Genomic DNA, 23,158 nt, shown 5'->3' with positions numbered 1-23,158 from the left:
ACCACAGCCTATAATAAAATCCCATAGCTAAAGGCCAAGGCGAAGACCTCTCCCTCACGAGAGGTCCAAACCTGTGCCAGCTATGGTGAATGCCAGGCGACATGGTTAAATGAAAGCCCCGAGGGGATTCAACAGACAGGATGTGTTGCTGTAGCACTATGTCAGTGTGAGACCACAGAAGAGCTAGCTTGACACCTGAGAAATACACAAAAATGGCGAAGGACAAAACACCAACTGCATTTTTCAGTCATTAGTGGACCTTCCTGCTAGGTGTAAAGCATAGAACACTATTGAGTAAATGGTCTCTCCCAAAGTGTTAGAATGCCACAAGTAATTTAGCAACAAAATACAAGAGGTGTTCTTTATATAATACCCTATATGCAGCTACCTGCACTGCTATACTTGCAAATGACCGTAAGAGGCATGGCTTGCAAGTCCCTTTCAGGTTTGCATAAAGCCACACATCCCATTCACCGAGATTTAGGGTGCGGAGAAAAGATTTGCAAGTTCTTACAGAACTTTAATGCAAATCTATCTCCGAATGGGGGACTGATACGGAAGGGGGGGCATGTCTTCTTCACCTTGTTCTTCGCTACAATATATCCATTTATTTCCATCTGCCAAGCCCTTCCTCCAGGCGATGCCAGGTGACAGACTATGCAAACATGGACCATTGTCTTCTCAGGATGTGCTTATCTGCGCATATCTCCAGCTCTCTGCATATTCCCCCCTCCCTCCTCCATCCAGCTCTCTGCATATTCACCCCTCCCTCCTCCATATGTTAATCTGTGTAACCCAACCTCTTAATGTATTCATGATGTAACTGGGATGTATTTTGCACTGTATTCTGGGATATGGAGGGAAATTTCAAAAGTTCATGTCACCCCTTTCTCTCTGTTCAATCTCGCCTTGAACCTGTTGCGCAATAAACTTGGATCTTCTGCAGTTTGCTCCTGCGTCCGGCTGAGCTCATTTTTCTTCCGCAGGGACCCACGGACTTAGTCCGATGAGCTGGGTGTAACCCTGCACCCAGATTTTTCCGTAACACTGAGAAAGTCCCGAGTTCGATCCCCAGAGGCGGCAGGGAAGGAGACCCCCCCCACTGGGAAAAAGTCCTCCGGGGCAGGAAGGTGATATCCCCCCCCTTTTAATCCCTTGCCGGGGGGGTCCGGTCAGTCTCACCCCCATTTCCCGACGGGGGGGGGAGGCAGGGCCGGGGCGCAGGGGGTCCCCGTTACAACAGCCCCGCAAAGTAGACCGGAGTTGCTGTGCCCTTTGGGGACTCAGAGCAGTAACTTACGACCACCCTAAATGCTGCTCTCCCTTGCCATTATATATTCCAAATTGCTCTTTAACATGGAACATCACCACAAGAGAATAATCATGGAAGCCATCGAGATAGAGAAACACCCTCACAACATGAACAAGCGTGACGACACGTCCCGCCTGCCAGACATCTGGAAATTAGCCCTCCCCACAAAAACCGACACCAGAACCAGAGGCACACAGAACGCCGTCACCAATCAACCACACCAGACCCAAACCCAGACCCTCTCCACAGACATATTACAGACTCCATCCAGTAGCCAAACTATAGTGGCACCTCCGGATGCTGCACCCCCCTGCAATCCCTACACAGATCTGGCTGGCACAAGGCACAAAACCATAGCTCGCCCCTATACACGAAGCCAAGCCAGAGCACAACTAAATGCAGCACAGCCATCTTCTCAGAAAAACTCTTCACAAGCTCAAGAGGTCAAGACACGAAAGCTTTAGCAACTAATCTACACTTAATGACCCACCCAGTGATATTCAGAATATCACTCATGAAATCACCCAAGATATCCCTCAAGTAATTAAGGAACAAAAGAAGAAAAGGCACACTAATCTAGGAACTTCCTCTCTGCCCAGAACGTTGGAGGCTATACACCACACCCCTCAACAGTATTTATAGGAACTCAAACACCAGATTCTGCTCTGTTCCAGTAACAAGAAGCCGAAAGCACCAGCCTGAAGATGACGAGTGAGACCTCGTCGAAACGTCGCACAGACACCCCGACTCTTACACGGGAAGACACCCGAAGACACCAAAACCTGCATATATATATATATATATATATATATATATATATATATATGTGCTTTCGTAGATTTTTTTATATATATCCGCCGATTTTGTGTGAGCTGCTCGCAGGACAGCTTTGGTTCAAAGGCAAGATTGAAATGCAAAGGTTTTCCCCATTCGTAGCAAAGAGCTCTTCCGCCGCCCCTCCTCTCCAGATCCAGGGCTCCCCCCTTCCTCTCCCCCTTTGAAGACAGAGCCAGAGCATCACCCCCTCTCATGGGAGTCTCTTCCCCTGCCAAAAAGCTCTTGCTGGCAAAGGTTTAGTCAGAATTGCCTTTCTTGCAGCTTGAGGCCATGGGTTCGAGTCCTACCCTACAGCCTAGAATAATCTTTCTTTGTTGCTGCATCACCCTGCGGACTCAGGTTAAGCTAGTGGTCCACCAAGACCCCTGGATCCTTCTCACATGTACTGCTAGTCAGCCAGGTGTCCCCCATCCTCTATTTGTGCAGGTGGGTCTTCCTGCCTAAGTGCAGGACCTGACATTTGTCCCTGTTGAAGTTCATTTTGTTACTCATTCTGTTATGCAAGGAGGTGACCCAGCGGAGCTGCTCTTCCTGTTACCGGAAATCTCAGGGGAGCATCAATAGCGCAAGTTGCACTCCTCCCGAGTGGTGGATCTATGGCTGGGCAGGATCTGTCCCGCCTCAGACTGCAGGGGAGGCAGCTGGCAGGATGGACTGCTCCCCAGTGCCCTCCTTCTCCCAAGGGAGGAGGGTCCTGGCTGGACATCTCCTCCCCCCTGACTTGGTCTGCTTCCCCAAGTGGTGGAATCAATGTGATGTGTCCCAGGAAAGAGGGTCTTCCTTGCAGGCTGAAGTGGTGCAGTCCAGATACAGGCTAAACCCCAGGGGGTGTGGAGGAGGCAGAGACTTTGGGCCTCTCCCTCCCTCCCCCACCCCTTTGAGAGCACACCGGGCCTCACTTGTGAAGGATGGGTTCAGCCATTCCTGGAAAGAGCCCTGAAAACTGGCCACGCCAGGTCCACATGCCCCTATGACCTTCAAAGGAAGCTTCCTCTTGGCTGCCTCAATGCTCAGAGGTGGCTCCTGCCTCCAGGCAGCTTGTGGATTTGTAGAAAGTTGACCCTTAAGTCTGGGACCTGCACACTATAGACATCCACAGGATTTCTCCCCTAGGTGTGTTATCTTGGGGATAATGTGATAGGAGCTTCCAGTGAAGCATTTAACACACACTTAGGCCACCTCCCCATTGCATTGAGGTCTCTCTGGCACTGCCCACTCTCTGCTCTGCCACCTTCCCCCTTCATGCAAGATTCGCAGCTAGGAGGCCAGTCCTTCCTGTCTGGCCGGATTGGAAGGTGAGTGAAGGGAAGCCTTTGTTGGAAAACGCTCTGGCCTACCTGCAGCCCCCCTTCCGGATCTCCCTCCGAGCGTCCTCCGGTGAGCATAGCTCTGGAAAAGGCATCCCCTTCTCCAGCGACATAAACCATCTTGATTTGTGCACACTAGCCTTCTGGCTTAACACAGCAGAAGAAAGAAGCATCGTAGTTCTAAACTACTATTTATTTACATAACATTTACATACATATGCATAATGGCATCCATTCTCATCAGCTCCAACAACAAAACAGAACGACATAAAAGTGAAAGTAGTTTCACAGTCTCACACCGGAAGGGAGATAAGACAGTCTTCCTTTCTCACACTCCACTCAGACAGGCATGTGAAATATATCAAACATAAAATCAGCATTGGGGAGCCTGAAATCCTAACAGCCTTTGTTCTTTCTCTATACATGTACTACATTGTTTTATGTTGTGGCAATCCTTCACTCAAGAAAAATAATTCCTAATGGAAAATAATTATTAATGGATGGTAATTAGTAATGGAAAGCTGGAAGTCAGCCCTTGTTGTTGTGGTTTAGTCGTTTAGTCGTGTCCACCTCTTCGTGACCCCCTGGACCAGAGCACGCCAGGCACTCCCGTCTTCCACTGCCTCCCGCAGTTTAGTCAAACTCATGCTGGTAGCTTCGAGAACATTGTCCAATTATGGTGCTGGAGTTTCCTCCAGCACCATAATTCAAAAGCATCAATTCTTCAGCAATCAACCTTCTTTACAGTCCACCTCTCACTTCCATACATCACTACTGGGAAAAGGCAAAATGCCAATGAAAGATGGGAGAGTCGATGGCACAGCAAGAATCAAGTTCTCGGAGTGGGGTTGGGGTGGGGAATACAGGAAATAATAGATTACAACAGGAAGGGAAACACCAACCTTAAAATATATTCCACACAGAAAGTTCCAAGATATAAACCCCTCTGGCAAATGGAAAGAGATGGAATAGCTAAATACGAAGCAAGTCGCTACATCAGTGGCTGCCAAGATAAAGTGGCTGCCAAGATTAATAAAAAATACATTGGGTATACAATATTCGGGACGCGGGTGGCGCTGTGGGTAAAAGCCTCAGCGCCTAGGGCTTGCCGATTGAAAGGTCGGCGGTTCGAATCCCCGCAGCGGGGTGCGCTCCCGTTGCTCGGTCCCAGCGCCTGCCAACCTAGCAGTTCGAAAGCACCTTCGAGTGCAAGTAGATAAATAGGGACCGCTTACTAGCGGGAAGGTAAACGGCGTTTCCATGTGTGGCTCTGGCTCGCCAGAGCAGCGATGTCACGCTGGCCACGTGACCCAGAAGTGTCTCCGGACAGCGCTGGCCCCTGGCCTCTTAAGTGAGATGGGCGCACAACCCCAGAGTCTGTCAAGACTGGCCCGTACGGGCAGGGGTACCTTTACCTTTACCTATACAATATTCAATAATATATTCAATAATATTCAATAATAACATATGTACAATTCTATATACAGTGGTGCCTCGCAAGACGAAAAGAATCTGTTCCGCGAGTCTCTTCGTCTTGCGGTTTTTTCGTCTTGCGAAGCAAGCCCATTGACGGCTTTGCGGATTAGCACTATTAGCGACTTAGCAGCTTTTAGCGGCTTTTAGTGGCTTAGCGGATAAGCGGCTTAGTGGCTTAGAAAAAGGGGGGAGGGAAAAACCCCCGCAGGAACTCGCAATACATTTTCGTCTTGCAAAGCAAGCCCATAGGAAATTCGTCTAGCGAGTCTTCCGTCTTGCGAGGCATTCATCTTGCGGGGCACCACTGTACCTTAACGCTCCTCCCTCCACAAGGTTTATTTAACTTTAAACATTTTAATTGCCCCAAATTGTTCAAACCTACCCAAATAATTCAGTGTCTTCTCAAACCAATCCTCCTCTTTCTCACTGAGCTTAAGCCCTTTCAGTCTATGTATAAGATGAATGAATGAATAGACTTTATTTGTGTAGCCAACAGGCCATAGCATCAAAATGTACAAGATGCTTTTCATCTTTTTGTGTCTTTGTTGTTCCATCAATGGGAGTTATGCTGCTGTTCCTATAATGCTAATCCCACCAACCCTGCTCCCAAACTACCACCACAACTCCTAACACCAACATTTCCAACTCTCTCCACCAAGGCCCCAAAATCAGCTGGCTCTCAGCCCATCATCACTCACCCCAGCACTCCAGATTCTTCCCCTCCCTATCTAACATTATATTATATCTGCTATTATACTTGTGAGACATGACCTTCATTTCTTTAAAGACCTGTCTATACAACTTTGTATTTGTATTTGTTATACAAATACCAGAACTTCACATGCACTCCATGCATTTAAGACTGCTTTCCCATTATCTGAGTTCATTGATGGGAAGGAAAGTGAACTCTGAGAGAAATACGTCAAACACTCCATACATCTAAATGTTTTCTTCTCCCCTTTGAGAATCTGTAGAGGTTTCTTAAGCATCCCATTCTAACTGATGCACCGCTCTGGGACTTCCAGGTTGTCGCATCAGAGTTCAGTCGCCTGCCATGCACCCTCCGCAGCAGATCAGGTCCTGTGGTAAACTGGTCCCCAACCATTAGCCCCTCCCTCACCTGTCTTTGCTCTTCGGCCAGACCAGGTTTCTGGAGCAAGGCTGGATGTTACGGCAAAATCTGGGTGCGAGGCTGCTCTGCCACCCAGCTCGTCGGACTAAGTCCGCGGGTCCCTGCGGAGGAAAATGAGCTCAGCCAGAGACAGGAGCAAGCTGCAGAAGATCCAAGTTTATTGCGCAACAGGTTCAAGGCGAGATTGAACAGCGAGAAAGGGGTGACATGAACTTTTGAAACTTCCCTCTATGTCCCAGAATACAGTGCAAAATACATCCCAGTTACATCATGAATACATTAAGAGGAGGTTGGGTTACACAGGTTACATCATGAATACATTAAGAAGAGGTTGGGTTACATGGATTAACATATGGAGGAGGGAGGGGGGATATGCAGAGCTGGAGATATGCGCAGATAAGCACATCCTGAGTAACAGTGATGAGAAGACAATGATCCATGTACTGGCATTGCCCGGAGGAAAGATTTGGCAGAGTGATTTGACAGGATTAGGGTCTTGACACCTTGCTTGAGGGATGATGGAGGACAGGGGAGGTGTCATGGGGTCCTAGAGAAATTGAGCAAATTGGCACGTTGAGTTTCTATGAATTTTATAGATTTTAGTCTCTTTTGACATTGACAATTGGGAATAAATGGATATATTGTAGCGAAGAAGGTAAAGAAGACATGCCCCCCCTTCCGTATCACTGGCAGACCCTTTTACCTTTTCAGAAACAGGACGAAACAGAACTGGTAAGGCTGCCACCACTCCCTTGTCCCAGGGTTACCTTAAGCCACAGCTCAAGGGAGACGGCCGTGCTTCTTTGTTACTGGTTAACTCCAAACTACAAGTTGCTTCCACAAGCTTGCAGGCAGAAATTCTTTAGTAAGGCGCAACCAAGAAGCTAGGCATTGGATTTAGCTATTTCCCCGGATAGGCACACACAAGACAAGAGAAAGTTTCTTGCTTAAAATTTATTTTAAAACATAAAGAACATGCTAAAAAGCAGGCACATCTTTTGGTAGATTACAAGTAAAGAGAAAATAAAAACGTTGCAAAATATAGCTAGCTAATACTCACTTCTACACTCTAAGGCAAAGATAGGATAGTTCAGAGTCCTTCAGAGATCCGCATTCAGAGGTCTTAGAAAATCTTCATCACAAAAGAACGGCTGCTTAGGTGGAACATCAGCAGCAGGGCGATTTTGCGGATTGCAGAGCACACCTTCCCAGCCATTCTCAAGATCTTTTGTCCCTAATTTGCACATGGAATCAGATCCCCCAGGCCCAATCACCACTCTTGGTTACATTTGAATTCTCCAATAACCAGCTTGTGGGCTAATAATTTTAACTTCTGACAGCTGGGCCAATTAAGGCTCCAGAGCCTACATCAAAGATGTTTCCTCCCTTTCTTGGAGCTTATGCAGATGCACCTCCTTTGGGCAATTAACAGGGAGATAACATCACTGGCTGGATATACATAACTTCCCTCACAGGTGTCAACCCTTCACATTATCCAGAGAATTCCTCTCCCATAGTAAACCTTTCACGCCCTTGGAGCCAACGGGTCTACGGGTTAAAGCAACAGGACCTAGTTCCCATAATTCTTGCTGGTTTCCCACAAGGCCTCACTCTCCGCTTGACCAAAGTACTAACTTTACTACAGGTGCCATGGGGGTGGGAGAGAGAGTGTGGGTATAGCCCCCCCATAAGGCTCTGGGGTTACTGGAACATCGGAGCACCCTGCCTAAAGTGGAAAGCTATAAAAATGTTGGGTGTTAACAAGAACTTGACTATGGGCCAGACGAGGAAGACACCCTCAACCAAAGTAGAGCAGGAGAAACAAGAGGAGAAAGAAAGAAAAAAATGACTTGATGGAGATTCTTGCTTTCAGAGTGAAATCAGCTTATGCAAAAGCAAATAAACTACCAGGAGTTTGATTGATTTTATGAAACTCAAGATCAAGAACTCCAAACACACTACCAGAAAAACTGATTACAATGCTCAAAATTGCTGAAGAAAAGAACCAGCTATAAGTTTCTGGCTGATGCGCTCAAGAAGAATTCAATTCCCTTTAGTTGAGAATTCCTGGAAGGGAATTTTTTTATGTACATAGGGAAGAAACAAAGATGGCAAGGGCCAATAAAAACAGAGGCATTCTAGAGGAAATATATTTTAAAAAAGAGCTGGCAGATGGATGCATCAGAGAGCCAGTGTGGTGTAGTGGTTAAGCGCGGGAGTCTCGTAATCTGGGGAACCGGGTTCGCGTCTCCGCTCCTCCACCTGCAGCTGCTGGGTGACCTTGGGCCAGTCACCCTTCTCTGAAGTCTCTCAGCCCCACTCACTCATCAGTAGAAGAGCTGGAGGAGGGAGATAGCTGATAAGGGGAAAGGGGACTTAAAACTGTTTAAAGGATTCAATGATGGATTTAAAATTGTTTTCATTGAATGTGAATGGTTTGAACAACAAAACCAAATGAAATAAAATTACACATATTTTCACAAGGAAACAACAACAAAAATGATTATTGGTAAATAAAGGACTAGGACAGGAATTCATATAAAACAAAGAAAAGAGGGGTGGTACTATATATGAATTCCAAACTGGACTCTAAACAGATCTTTAGAGGTGAAGAATTATTGCAGTGAAAGTGATGGTGAAGGAGAAAAAAATATTATTGGTAGGAGCTGACGCACCTAATGAGGAAAAAGAAAGATTTCTTCCAACTATTGGATGAAAGTATGTCTGAGGTTTATGTTGGAAATATAATTATTATGGGCGATTTTAATGGAGTAGTATCACTGGACTAAGACAGAACACTGCAGAAAGGTATCTCAAAAGAAGGCAAAATACCAAATACTTTTTTTTTAATTAATTATGTAATTAGGAAGAATTTATAAAGAGCTTGGGAAATGTATAAGGATTTGTTGGAAAAGAAAACATCTTTGTGGCTTTCAGCCAACCAGATGAATTATAACTAGGGAGAAAATTACTTTACTTAGGGTGATGCTCCTGAAGGAACCATTTCTTTTAGGGATAACTGGGTTAAATGTTCCATGAAGACAGATGAACGACAGCAGCAAAAGTACTTTATGCACAAAAATGGCAAAATCAAGAGATAGCTACACTTGATCAAGAGAGCGGCAGTTAAAAGTGATGGAAAAGGCCAAATTGGCAAATTTAACTATGAAAATAAGAGATCAAGACAGACATTAAGGAGGAGTAGAAACCTTTTGTTGAATATTTAAAGAATTTTTGTAAACATGTACAAACACAAGTAGGAGCTGAATGGAAAACAACAGTTCAAAACTTGCTGGAGAAGAGTGTGGAAAAGGTAAGGTGTAAATATCTGAAATATGCAGCAATTTAAAAATTCTATGGGGAAACCATGGAGAGGAAGTCAAGTATGAAATAAATGTGTATCTGGAAAGTATGTAGCAATTTGTAAATAAATTCCATATAAAAACAAATTGCATATAAAATTATATACATATAAGGTAATAGAAGAACTTCCCACACTCCTTCCATTCAAATCATTTCTGCTTTTTCAGTTTGTTGGTAGATTGTTGGGTTTCAACTCTTAAAGCTTCTCCTCCTTGTGAGTCCATTGATGTTTTGTAAGAACATCAGGATTGAAGAGCTATCTACACTCCATATAAGTAAGTGGTTTTCGCTCTGTGAGTTCAATGGTGTTTGCTAAGGTGTCCACTTCTATTGAAGCTCTTTCCAAACTCCATGCATTTAAATGGTTTCTCCCCTGTGTGAGTCCGTTGATGCTTTCTAAGCGTTCCACTCTCAGTGAAGCTCTTTCCACACTCCATGCATTTAAATGGTTTCTCACCTGTGAGTGCGTTGATGAATTCTAAGTGTCTCCACTCCCACTCTGACTGAAGCTCTTTCCACACTCCATGCATTCAAATGGTTTGTCCCCAGTGTGACTCCGTTGATGAATTCTAAGGTGTCCACTCTGAGTGAAACTCTTTCCACATTCCATGCATTCAAATGGTTTCTCCCCTGTGTGACTCCGTTGATGAATTTTAAGGTGTCCACTCTGACTGAAGCTCTTTCCACATTCCATGCATTTAAATGATTTCTCCCCTGTGTGACTCCGTTGATGAATTCTAAGGTCTCCACTCCGACTGAAGCTCTTTCCACACTCCATGCATTTAAATGGTTTCTCCCCTGTGTGACTCCATTGATGAATTCTAAGGTGTCCACTCTCACTGAAGCTCTTCCCACACTCCATGCATTTAAATGGTTTCTCCCCAGTGTGACTCCGTTGATGAATTCTAAGGTGTCCACTCTGACTGAAGCTCTTTCCACACTCCATGCATTCAAATGGTTTCTCCCCCGTGTGAGTCCGTTGATGAATTCTAAGGTCTCCACTCTGAGTGAAACTCTTTCCACATTCCATGCATTCAAATGGTTTCTCCCCCGTGTGAGTCCGTTGATGAATTCTAAGGTCTCCACTCTGACTGAAGCTCTTTCCACACTCCATGCATTTAAATGATTTCTCCCCTGTGTGACTCCGTTGATGAATTCTAAGGTGTCCACTCTGACTGAAGCTCTTTCCACACTCCATGCATTTAAATGATTTCTCCCCTGTGTGACTCCGTTGATGAATTCTAAGTTTTCCACTCTCAGTGAAGCTCTTTCCACACTCCATGCATTCAAATGGTTTCTCCCCCGTGTGACTCCGTTGATGAATTCTAAGGTGTCCACTCTGACTGAAGCTCTTTCCACACTCCATGCATTCAAATGGTTTCTCCCCTGTGTGACTCCGTTGATGAATTCTAAGTTTTCCACGCTCAGTGAAGCTCTTTCCACACTCCATGCATTTAAATGGTTTCTCCCCCGTGTGAGTCCGTTGATGAATTGTAAGGGATCCACTCTGAGTGAAACTCTTTCCACATTCCATGCATTCAAATGGTTTCTCCCCCGTGTGAGTCCGTTGATGAATTCTAAGGTCTCCACTCTGACTGAAGCTCTTTCCACACTCCATGCATTTAAATGATTTCTCCCCTGTGTGACTCCGTTGATGAATTCTAAGGTTTCCACTCTGACTGAAGCTCTTTCCACACTCCATGCATTTAAATGATTTCTCCCCCGTGTGACTCCGTTGATGAATTCTAAGTTTTCCACTCTCAGTGAAGCTCTTTCCACACTCCATGCATTCAAATGGTTTCTCCCCCGTGTGGCTCCGTTGATGAATTCTAAGGTGTCCACTCTGACTGAAGCTCTTTCCACACTCCATGCATTCAAATGGTTTCTCCCCTGTGTGACTCCGTTGATGAATTCTAAGCTGTCCACTCTGACTGAAGCTCTTTCCACACTCCATGCATTCAAATGGTTTCTCCCCCGTGTGACTCCGTTGATGAATTCTAAGTGTTCCACGCTCAGTGAAGCTCTTTCCACACTCCATGCATTTAAATGGTTTCTCCCCCGTGTGAGTCCGTTGATGAATTCTAAGTTTTCCACGCTCAGTGAAGCTCTTTCCACACTCCATGCATTTAAATGGTTTCTCCCCCGTGTGAGTCCGTTGATGAATTGTAAGGGATCTACTCTGAGTGAAACTCTTTCCACATTCCATGCATTCAAATGGTTTCTCCCCCGTGTGAGTCCGCTGATGAATTCTAAGGTTTCCACTCTGACTGAAGCTCTTTCCACACTCCATGCATTTAAATGATTTCTCCCCTGTGTGACTCCGTTGATGAATTCTAAGGTTTCCACTCTGACTGAAGCTCTTTCCACACTCCCTGCATTTAAATGATTTCTCCCCCGTGTGACTCCGTTGATGAATTCTAAGGTCTCCACTCCGACTGAAGCTCTTTCCACACTCCATGCATTCAAATGGTTTCTCCCCCGTGTGACTCCGTTGATGAATTCTAAGTTTTCCACTCTCAGTGAAGCTCTTTCCACACTCCATGCATTCAAATGGTTTCTCCCCCGTGTGACTCCGTTGATGAATTCTAAGGTGTCCACTCTGACTGAAGCTCTTTCCACACTCCATGCATTCAAATGGTTTCTCCCCCGTGTGACTCCGTTGATGAATTCTAAGATGTCCACTCTGACTGAAGCTCTTTCCACACTCCATGCATTCAAATGGTTTCTCCCCCGTGTGACTCCGTTGATGAATTCTAAGTTTTCCACGCTCAGTGAAGCTCTTTCCACACTCCATGCATTTAAATGGTTTCTCCCCCGTGTGAGTCCGTTGATGAATTCTAAGGTATCCATTCTGAGTGAAACTCTTTCCACATTCCATGCATTCAAATGGTTTCTCCCCCGTGTGAGTCCGTTGATGAATTCTAAGGTCTCCACTCTGACTGAAGCTCTTTCCACACTCCATGCATTTAAATGATTTCTCCCCCGTGTGACTCCGTTGATGAATTCTAAGGTTTCCACTCTGACTGAAGCTCTTTCCACACTCCATGCATTTAAATGGTTTCTCCCCTGTGTGAATCCATTGATGTTTTCCAAGTGTTCCACTGTCAGTGAAACTCCTTCCACACTCCATACTTTCAAATTGTTTCTCCTCTCTCTTTTCACATTCCATGAATTTATATGGTTTCTTTGTTATTCCCATTGGACATGGCCCTCCAGAATTTTGACTGCCTTCTCCATTGTCTTCTTTCAACAGGGAGGAGCGGGGGGAAAGGAAACCTAGGAAGAGAACAAAGGAATATTACACACATCAATTAGCACCTGCTCTTATTTTGACATCTCGTACATTCTTTCCTGTCCTCCATATGAAATTTTTCGGAAAGACAGATGAAATAATGTTAAATAATGGTAATGCATCATCAGCCTTTCCTAACCTTTAATTAAGCATTAATGAAGCAGCATTATCTTAGAATACAGTTTAACTGTGGGCTTTACGTTTGATAAAAAATGGTTTATCACAGGAAAGGGAGCTGCTCTATGTTCCATGAAGCCAATATTCATCAGGGTCCTAAGTTCATCATGGAGTTCTTCATCCTCTGCACTATAATCCTCCACCCCTTGGGCCACATTTTGTCCCCTTCGACCTCTAGATGTTTATTAATCACCTGCAGAGTCCCTTTGGCCTCAGGAGGTCCATACTGACCATTTTGGGAGACCCATATATAAGTCTAGTGACAAGGCTTGGTGCTTGTGGTCAGTTGAAGGAGTGCTCAGTGGGACAATGTTCTTGGGGTTGGACCTCCATCTCTCAGCCTTGCATTCTTGAATGGAGAGAGCTCGAGATGCAGAAGGAAAGCAGCTGAAGCCTGACTGCTGGGAAGGCCAGATTGAGACACCCTCCCCAATTATGATTTATAATAATTATATGCCACCGGGTCTCGCACCCGCCTCCTGACACTGGCTTATCTTAGCGGAGATTCCCTGTCCAGGCCTCTCTCACTGTTCTTCCTCCTTTGCCCTGGGTGGCCAAGGGCTTCCGGATATTCTAGCTCTGCTCCAACTGGGAATTATTTATTAAATTGTTATACCTCTCTTCATCTGAATATCACAAGATAAAAATATGTGTTACACTGAAAAAGGTGAGTATTAAAGGTGAATAACACTGGCCAGAGTGGTGCATGCTCTGGTTATCTCCCGCTTGGACTACTGCAATGCGCTCTACGTGGGGCTACCTTTGAAGGTGACTCGGAAACTACAACTAATCCAGAATGCGGCAGCTAGACTGGTGACTGGCAGCGGCCGCCAATACCATATAACTTGAAAGACCTACATTGGCTCCCAGTACGTTTCCGAGCACAATTCAAAGTGTTGGTGCTGACCTTTAAAGCCCTAAACGGCCTCGGTCCAGTATACCTGAAGGAGCGTCTCCACCCCCATCATTCTGCCCGGACGCTGAGGTCCAGCGCCGAGGGCCTTCTGGCGGTTCCCTCATTGCGAGAAGCAAAGCTACAGGGAACCAGGGAGAGGGCCTTCTCGGTAGTGGCGCCCGCCCTGTGGAACGCCCTTCCAGCAGATGTCAAAGCGATAAACAACTACCTGACATTCAGAAGACATCTTAAGGCAGCCCTGTTCAGGGAAGTTTTTAACGTGTGATATTTTACTGTATTTTTGGTTTCTATGGAAGCCACCCAGAGTGGCTGGGGAGGCCCAGCCAGATGGGCGAGGTATAAATAATAAATTATAATTATAATTATGATTATGATTGTTGGAAAGAAAAGAAAGAAGAAGGAAACCCGTGGTGTGTCCTCCTGAATGTAATATTATAATAATAATAATAATAATAATAATAATAATAATAATAATAATGTGTAAAGAAGAAACCAATCTTCAAATCAGTTTCATATTTCCTGGCTGTATTTCTCAGCCATGATTGTGACTCAGAATCTTAGCCACACTTTATTCTAGAATATCAAGGAGACTGAGGAGACAAAGGGAGGTCAGAACCCTTTCCTTCTTTTTTTTTTCTTTTTTTTTTTTTGCTTTTTACAAACACTGACAAGGACGCACTTTTCCCCCTCCAAAAATGAAGGGGAAATCTGGGTGCGTCCTATGGGGCGAATGCAGGCTTTCGCTGAAGTCTGGAGAGCGAGGGGGGTCGCTCTCGCTCTCCAGGCGTCACGCAGATCTCCGCAAGACGTAGGAGGAACCCGCGCTGGGCTCCCACGGCTTGCGGAGAGTTGCCTGTATGCTGAAGCCTGGGCATATCCCCGCTATAACACACAAGTTCTAATTAAATCCTAGTATTTACTATACCTAAACATTGAGCACCACAGACTACTAATAATAATAGTAATAATAATAATTTATTATTTATACCCTGCCCATCTGGCTGAGTTTCCCCAGCCACTCTGGGCGGCTCCCAATCGAGTGTTAAAAACAATACAGCATTAAATATTAACAACTTCCCTAAACAGGCCTGCCTTTAGATGTCTTTTAAAAATAAGATAGCTGCTTAATTCCTTGACATCTGATGGGAGGGCATTCCACAGGGCAAGCGCCACTACCCAGAAGGCCGTCTGTCTGGTTCCCTGTAACCTCACTTCTTGCAGGGAGGGAACCGCCAGAAGGCCCTCGGCGCTGGATCTCAGTGTCCAGGTTGAACGATGGAGGTGGAGACGCTCCTTCAGGTATACAGGACTGAGGCCGTTTAGGGCTTAAAAGGTCAGCACCAACACTTTGAATTGTGCTCAGAAACGTACTTAAATATTCCTCTGCAGTAAAGGAGGCAAATGGAAGCCTTCCCATTGTCTTTGTGCTTACAAATACTGTCACACCTCCTGAACAGGGTGGGCCTGTGACCTGGATTCAGGAACTAAAGTATTTGCCATCACAAAAGAATGGCCAGGCTGCCCAGGTAATGCAGTTAGTGACCATTAACAGGTATCCTTGGGGACAGGTTTTCTGCTGTAGACTGCCTCCTGTGATGTATTCCTGCTGTAGACAGTCTCCTTCTGTATGATATTTGGGGGTGGGTGGTCTTGGGTGGGCAATTTCAAAAGACTATATAAGGCCTTGCACACCTCCCTCCTGGTTGTGGTGAGGGGGGGACACTGTTGCAATAAAGATCAGGCTTACTAGCCCCTTTGCTTCTCCATATACTCTGGTTGGCCTCTGTTATTTTCTCCTACCAATATGGAACCCACTTAAGGACTATATGGGCTCTTGAATACCCCATAAGGGGAAAGGAATAGGTTTTTTCTTACAACAAAGGTCGTAAGAAAATATTTTAAGATGCCTAGACAGCATCTTAAAAAGTAGAGACATCACCTTGCCAACAAAGGTCCGTATAGTAAAAGCTATGGTTTTCCCAGTAGTGATGTATGGAAGTGAGAGCTGGACCATAAAGAAGGCAGATCGCCAAAGAATTGATGCTTTTGAATTATGGTGCTGGAGGAGACTCTTGAGAGTCCCATGGACTGCAAGAAGATCCAACCGATCCATTGTGAAGGAGATCAGCCCTGAGTGCTCACTGGAAGGACAGATCGTGAAGCTGAGGCTCCAAGACTTTGGCCACCTCATGAGAAGACTCCCTAGAAAAGACCCTGATGTTGGGAAAGATGGAGGGCACAAGGAGAAGGGGACGACAGAGGACGAGATGGTTGGATAGTGTCTTCGAAGCTACAGACATGGGTCTGGCCAAACTGCGGGAGGCAGTGGAGGACAGGGGTGCCTGGCTGCTCTAGTCCATGGGATCACGAAGAGTCGGACACGACTAAACATCAAACAAGAATATGTTTGGTTGGCACGCTTATTTATGGCAGGATAAAACTAAAACACACAAGAGCTCTATGAATCAGGTTATTCAGAAAATCCTTTTTACAGTATGGGATAAATATAATAATCCGCTGGAAAGAAAAACACCTCTTTGGCTTCCACCCACAAAAGCAACAGCTTTTTAAAAAATGCAATACGGAAGAAGCAATGGGCAACTTACAGAGATCTTTTGGACTTTTCGGAAGAAGAAATAAAACTGAATAAACAGGATGAGGTGGGAGGTGTGATGGCAGATTGGTTTCAATACCATCAAATCATCTTGTTTGGACAAGATAAAGGGAGAGGTTTTTGGACTGAAAGTTCACAGTTTGAAAGAGATATTATGGCGAGGAAAGAAAAAGTGTTTCCCAAATTTCAGGTAGAAAATTGTCCAATCTGAAGAAGTGTGCATGCAAACGAAAGCTCATCCCCAGAACAAACTTAGTTGGTCTGTTAGGTACTACTGAACAATTTTAAAAAAAAACTTTCCAAAATGTATGAGATACTATTAGAATGGGAAGCAAAATAAAACTGGTAAAATCTGCAATGATACACTGGGCCAGAAATTTAGGTCACAATTAGAGCTGGGCTTGATGTTAATGTGCTAACTGTTTCCTAATATTTGAGCTGACATTATATCGCAGATCCAATGTGCATAAGGACTAGGAAATATCTGATTTTCAATATCGTGATAACTCGTCAGCTGACAGTTGCAATGTTCTCACCAGCTAAACCTCACAATATGAGCTGCTAAACGTTGCCATGTTATCAGCAGCTAAAGATTGCAATCAGGGTGAATACAATCAATGATTTTTTTAAAAAAATTAAAATCGGATTTTTTTATTTAAATCAGATTTTTTTAATCAGAATTTTAAAAAAAATAAAATGCTTTTAGAGGAAAAAGTCTATCTAAAGATAGTTTTATATTTAATTACATTATAGTCCAAAGGCTATTCATCAGGAAATAAGGATTTCTTTTTAATTATCTAGCATGAGGCTTTATATGGAATATTTAATTTTTTGGGTAAATGAATTCCATTAATCCATTCACAATGTCATGCTCTTCCAGAGGTTTTTGTAAGATTATTTGGTGAAGTTTTTCTAAAGAGACGATATTGTCACAGATGCTTGTTTTTGCCATTCTCAAAAGTGTGAATTTGTGTATCTGCAGAGATAACATGCCTTTTCTTCACAGGAAAAATGTTATAAAATAAACATACAGAGTTGACGGAAAACCTTAATCCCATTGTTCCAATGCAGAATTATATACACAGAATCAACCCCTTAAATGCTGAGTTCCAAGAGGTTCAATGAACAGATGGTTTGCAGTGGAAGAGATCTGCACAAGTAGCTAAGTGTGAAGCCGTAAAAATGAAAGGGCAACCTTGTGAGCAGAATACTCCACACGTCTTGGGGTCTTTGTGTAATAATTGTGCAAGTCAGACTTGAGGCAAGCGCTGAAGGTCTTTCAGGGATGGCAACCTCTTCCCAATCCCACTGGGTTCCAACAACCGCACTAACACTTAACTGTACAGAATAGGCGCCTGGATGCCGAAGCCAATCCAAAGGGGTGGCTGGTAGTGGAGGTGGGGAAAGGCTTAAGTTCCGAGTTTTTCATGTGCGCTTGGTTGTTGTTTTTTATATATAAAAAAAATATTTTTACCAACATGCTATAATATTGTTTTAGTTAAATAAATTGTTTAAGTTGTTACTAAGGAAATGATTATTTTTCTCTTTCCAATAAATTACAGCCGAAATGTTGTCCAAATATAGACAGTAAACTTATTAAACCTCAGAATGATTTCATAATTATCTGTCTGTGTATTTCTAATAGTGTAACCAAATCAGAAATTTTTGATTTAAATAGAATCATACTGACTAGTGATTTATTGTAAATTGTGATTGAAATCAATAATAATAATAATAATAATAATAATAATAATAATAATAATAATTTATTTATACCCCGCCCATCTGGCTGGGCCTCCCCAGCCACTCTGGGCGGCTTCCGTAAAACCAAAAATACAGTAAAATCACACGTTAAAAACTTCCCGGAACAGGGCTGCCTTAAGATGTCTTCTGAATGTCAGGTAGTTGTTTATCGCTTTGACATCTGCTGGAAGGGCGTTCCACAGGGCGGGCGCCACTACCGAGAAGGCCCTCTGCCTGGTTCCCTGTAGCTTTGCTTCTCGCAATGAGGGAACCGCCAGAAGGCCCTCGGCGCTAGACCTCAGCGTCCGGGCAGAACGATGGGGGTGGAGACGCTCCTTCAGGTATACTGGACAAATCAATTTGACTTATATCAAATCCACCCTGATTGCAATCTACCACAACATCTGAACTAAGGCTGGAACTATACAGAGGCGAACAGGACAATGTCCTGGCAACTGCTGCCACTTAGGGATCTGAAACGGATAAATGACAATATTATCAATCCTCACACACTCAGTTTCATCAGCAGGCAAGCCAAGATGCATCCTAGCAGGACTTTTGGGTTTGGGCTAGGCTACCAAATGGTGGTATTCAGGACAATCCAAAGTATGGAGATGAGTCCTAGTGAATGCAGATAATCTGGGACTGCCAGCAGGGAGACTAGGGAATAAGATGTGATGGAAGGGGAGGGGTCTCCGTCGAGGCTCCTCCCCTTCCTTTAACCCTTCCCTGGACTCCCTCTCTCCCTTTCCCCAGCCAGGCGACCCCAGGGAGAATGGGGGGCCTCAGCCCCACCCCCAGCCCTGCTTGGGGTCCTCATTCCCCTTCCCGCCAAGGCCTCCGGGGGGGGCAGGGCAGCTGAGCATCTCTCGGCCCCCCAGGAAAGAGAAAGGGGAGTCTGGCGGTGCTGCTGCTGCCCAGGAGATCTTGCAAGGCCAACCCTGCAGGTCTCTTTGTCCTCCTCCCCCCTTATCCCCCCCACTATTCCCCCCCTTCTCTCCCCCTTTACCTCTTGGTCCTCCGCCTCCCTGGCTCCGGATTAGTCCGCTTTCCTTGTCTGCAATAGAAAGGGCGGCGGCGACGGGGGCTCTTCAGCGACGCCCCTCCTCCTTTTCCGGTCTGGAAACTTCCGGCGCATTTCCCAGCGACACTTCCGGCTCCTTTTGAGGCGCAGGCGACCCTAGAGCTACGTCTCCGAGAGCAGCCCCTCCCTGTGTCCGGAGGGGAAGGCGACGGGGCGGCGCTGCCTCTGGCCTCCTGCTCTGGGGGCTCCATGGGGACCCGGCCCCCGCCCCCCAACTGGCGGCAGGGAGGGGGACTCCAGAGGGGAGGGGGGAGTTGGGCAAGTTTCATCCACCAGGATTTTTTAGGGAGGGGGAGCATCTCCTTCTGGGCCTCCTTCTGCATGCCAAGCACTCAGCCGGGGTCCTTCTGCATTCGGAGCAACTGCTGCATTGCTGAGCTACGCCCCCTAACAGCCAAGCCCTGCTTCAAACACCAGCCCCTCTCCCCCCCACTGGATTCAGGGGCAGTGAGGGATCCAGACAGAGAGAGGCGCCCTTGCTCTGGAATTCCCTCGCCAGCAGGGAGACTTCAAAAGCCCCCCCCCCAATGCCTCCCCCTTCCCTCATTTAGTAGGGAGACTTTTCATCTTGTGGTTTGGTCATTTCAAATCCAGTTTTTCTCTCTCTTAATACTGCTGTTGGTTTCCTTCTTTAAATTATTCTTTTCACTAGTGATATCTCACATAGCGTTTGTGAATGCAAAGCAATTCTGGCTCTTATGATCCCTGCAGGGTATTAAGTGTTGTGCTAACCTCCCTATTGCAGGTGGAAAGAGGAATGTGGGGCTTGCTTATAATATCTTAGGGTGGTAGGATTAAGATTTGGGACTGGGACTTTCAGATTCACATGAGATTTCTTCTGCAAAGAGGCCTGAAGATGTTTGGCTTTACCTGTCCCAGTTGTTGTCCCAATAGCCGCAGTTGGGCTTCTCCAGCCAGGTGCCAGGGCAGGGCAGGAGGCTGCGTTGGCCGGAGAAGACAGAAGCAGTAGCAGCAGAAGAGTTTGGATTTGATATCCCGCTTCATCACAACCCTTAAGGAGTCTCAAAGTGGCTCACATTCTCCTTTCCCTTCCTCCCCCACAACAAACACTCTGTGAGGTGAGTGGGGCTGAGAGACTTCAGAGAAGTGTGACTGGCCCAAGTAGTAAAACAGCTACTTTGAGATCTTGTATAGAATGTCCTGGGAGATTGAAGTGTTCTCCTACTAGTTTCTCTGTTTTGCGATTCTTGATGTCAGATTTATGTCCGTTTATTCTTTGGCGTAAGGTTTGGCCTGTTTGTCCAATATAGAGAGCTGAAGGACACTGTTGGCATTTGATGGCATACACAATGTTAGACGATGAGCAATTAAATAGTCCCGAGATGGTATGTGTGATGTTGTTGGGGCCAGTAATGGTGTTGTCCGGGTGTATGTGGCAGCAAAGTTGGCATCTGGGTTTATTGCAGGCTCTGGTGCCAGTGTCTGTGTTAAGTCTGGTTGTAGTATTATTGTGGGTTAGGAGTTGTTTAAGATTGGGTGGCTGTCTGTAGGCAATGAAAGGTCTTCCTCCCAGAGCTTGAGAAAGAGAACTGTCATTGTCCAGGAGAGGTTGTAGATCTCTGATGATGCGTTGTACTGTTTTAACTTGGGAGCTGTATGTGATGACTAGAGGTGTTCTGTTATTTTCTTTTTTGGGTCTGTCTTGCAGCAAGTTCTCTCTGGGTATCAGTCTGGCTCTGTTGATCTGTTGTATGAGTTTGTTGATGTTTTGTAAGAACTCCACTTGCACTGAAACTCTTTCCACACTCCATACATTTAAATGGAGGGAGAGGGTCGCGGGGCTATGGCGTCTTCGCTCCATAGGGCGCACACACACTTTCCCTTCATTTTTGAAGGGTGTTACGGAAAATCTGGGTGCGTAAATGCACTGCCACCCAGCTCGTCGGACAAAGTCCGCGGGTCCTTGCGGAGGAGAAAAGGAGCTCAGCCGGACGCAGGAGCAAACTACGAAGATCCGAGTTTATTGCGCAACAGGTTCAAAATGGCATTGAACCCCGAGAATGGGGCGACATAAGCTTTTAAAAGTTCCCTCCATAACCCAGAATACAGTGCAGGAAACGTCATGAATACATTATGGGAAGGTCATGTTTCGCGAATTACATCATGAATATATTTCACACGTCATGAATAGATTAAGGAGGGGTGGGATTACATTCATTTACATTTCGGATAAGGGAGGGGGAATATGCAGAGCAAGAAATGTACATAGATAGCCTACCGCCTCGGCTACGGAGGAAAAAGAGGACACCCCATTATAGAGTAGCAACAGAATAATCAAGGATGTCTCTGCAGCTATATAGTTGTAATATTAACGGCGCAAATTCCCCGGAGAAAAGGAGAAGGATTTTCCATATTTTGAAAAAAGAACATCTGGATATAATTTGTCTGCAGGAAACACACGTGACAAGACTCCAAAGGAAAGTTTTAACTAATAAAAGATTAGGCCAAGAATTTATTTCATCAGACAGGGTCAAGAAAAGAGGCGTGGTGATTTATGCAAAGGAGAATTTGTCACCAAAACTTTTGTTTAAAGATGAACATGGACGAATTTTGGCAATTGAAATACAAATTCAAGGAGAAAAAGTGTTGATATTAGGAATTTATGCACCAAATGAGGGGAAATCGGAATTTTATAAGAAACTGCATGAGACATTGCTTGATTATCTGGACTATACTAACATCATCATGATGGGAGATATGAATGGGGTAGTCTCTACCCTAATGGACAAGTCCCAGAATCAAAACTTGACTAAGGATGGCAGACTACCCAAAACCTTTTTTGAACTGACTGACAATATGGATTTGATTGACACTTGGAGGACAAGGAACCCCCTAGGTAAGGAGGGAACATTCTTCTCTGAGGCCCATCTGTCATGGACAAGAATCGACCAGATTTGGGTAACTAGAGGACTGGCACCTAAGATGGTAAGAGTGGAAATCTGCCCAAAGACTTGCTCCGACCATAATGCTCTGAAAATGGAATTAAGACTTACTCCAGCTGGTTCCTTCAGATGGAGAATGAATGACAACCTGTTAAGAGATCAAGAGATTGTAAAGAAGGGCCAAAAAGCTTTAAAGGACTATTTTGAGATTAACTTGAACACCTCGGTGGAAAAGAGAACAATCTGGGACGCAAGTAAAGCAGTAATGAGAGGGTTTCTGATACAACAGAACACAATAAAGAAAAAACTCTGGAATGGAAAAAAGGATAAGATATTAGAGAAGATAAAAGATGGAGAGAAGAAATTGAGACTAAATCCAAAATCAAAAGAGACTTTGAGAGAAATTAAATTCCACCAATCACAATATACAAAATTGATAAATCAAGAAGTGGGATGGAAAATAAAACAAATGAAACAAAGATCTTTTGAATCAGCAAATAAATGTGGAAAACTGCTAGCATGGCAGTTGAAGAAAAGACAAAAATTGAACTATGTTACCAATCTAGAGGTTGAAGGGAAAAACATTCAGAAACCAGGCGAAATTAGAAAGTGTTTCCAGAAATATTTTAAAAAACTGTATACGCAAGGGCCCGAGGAAGTGTTTGAGATGGACCAATTTTTGAAACTTAATGGCCTACCAGAACTTTCTCAGGAAAAGAGATCAATCTTGAACCACAGAATAACACAACAGGAAATTGAGGCTGCCATTCAGAATATGCAGTTGGGCAAATCTCCAGGCCCGGATGGACTTACCTCCAAATATTATAAGACATTAAAAGACTATTTGATACAACCATTAATGGAGGTCTGTAATCAGATTATGGATGGAGGGAGAGCACCAGAAACGTGGAAAGAAGCTTTCATTACATTGATACCCAAAGTGGAAACTGAAAAGACTCAACTAAAGAACTACCGTCCCATCTCACTCCTTAATGTGGATTA

At 44.9% G+C, this 23,158-nt stretch overlaps 3 protein-coding genes across 3 annotated transcripts in view; all 3 read right to left on the bottom strand.

The window, feature by feature from the left end:
• Positions 1-19,677, bottom strand: part of LOC309526254 (uncharacterized protein) — a gene marked incomplete at its 3' end in the record, with an annotated part of 151,122 nt that extends 131,445 nt beyond the window's left edge. The window contains exon 1 of the mRNA XM_082212166.1: positions 19,179-19,677. The remainder of the gene's footprint in view (positions 1-19,178) is intronic.
• The window catches only part of LOC309525813 (uncharacterized protein), a 72,999-nt gene that overhangs the window by 43,172 nt on the left and 6,669 nt on the right, over positions 1-23,158 (bottom strand). The gene's annotated exons all lie outside the window — the stretch shown is intronic.
• LOC309526253 (uncharacterized protein) overlaps positions 8,392-23,158 on the bottom strand; it is a gene marked incomplete at its 3' end in the record, with an annotated part of 39,553 nt that continues 24,786 nt past the window's right edge. The window contains exons 4-5 of the mRNA XM_082212165.1: positions 11,858-12,703; positions 8,392-8,420 (exon numbers count right to left, since the gene is read on the bottom strand). Coding sequence (XP_082068291.1) covers positions 8,392-8,420; positions 11,858-12,703 — 875 coding nt within the window. The remainder of the gene's footprint in view (positions 8,421-11,857; positions 12,704-23,158) is intronic.

Source organism: Podarcis vaucheri, assembly GCF_965113315.1.
Source record: "Podarcis vaucheri genome assembly, chromosome: 2".
Taxonomy (NCBI): Eukaryota; Metazoa; Chordata; class Lepidosauria; order Squamata; family Lacertidae; genus Podarcis; species Podarcis vaucheri.
This window is presented reverse-complemented; position numbering and strand designations above follow the sequence as displayed.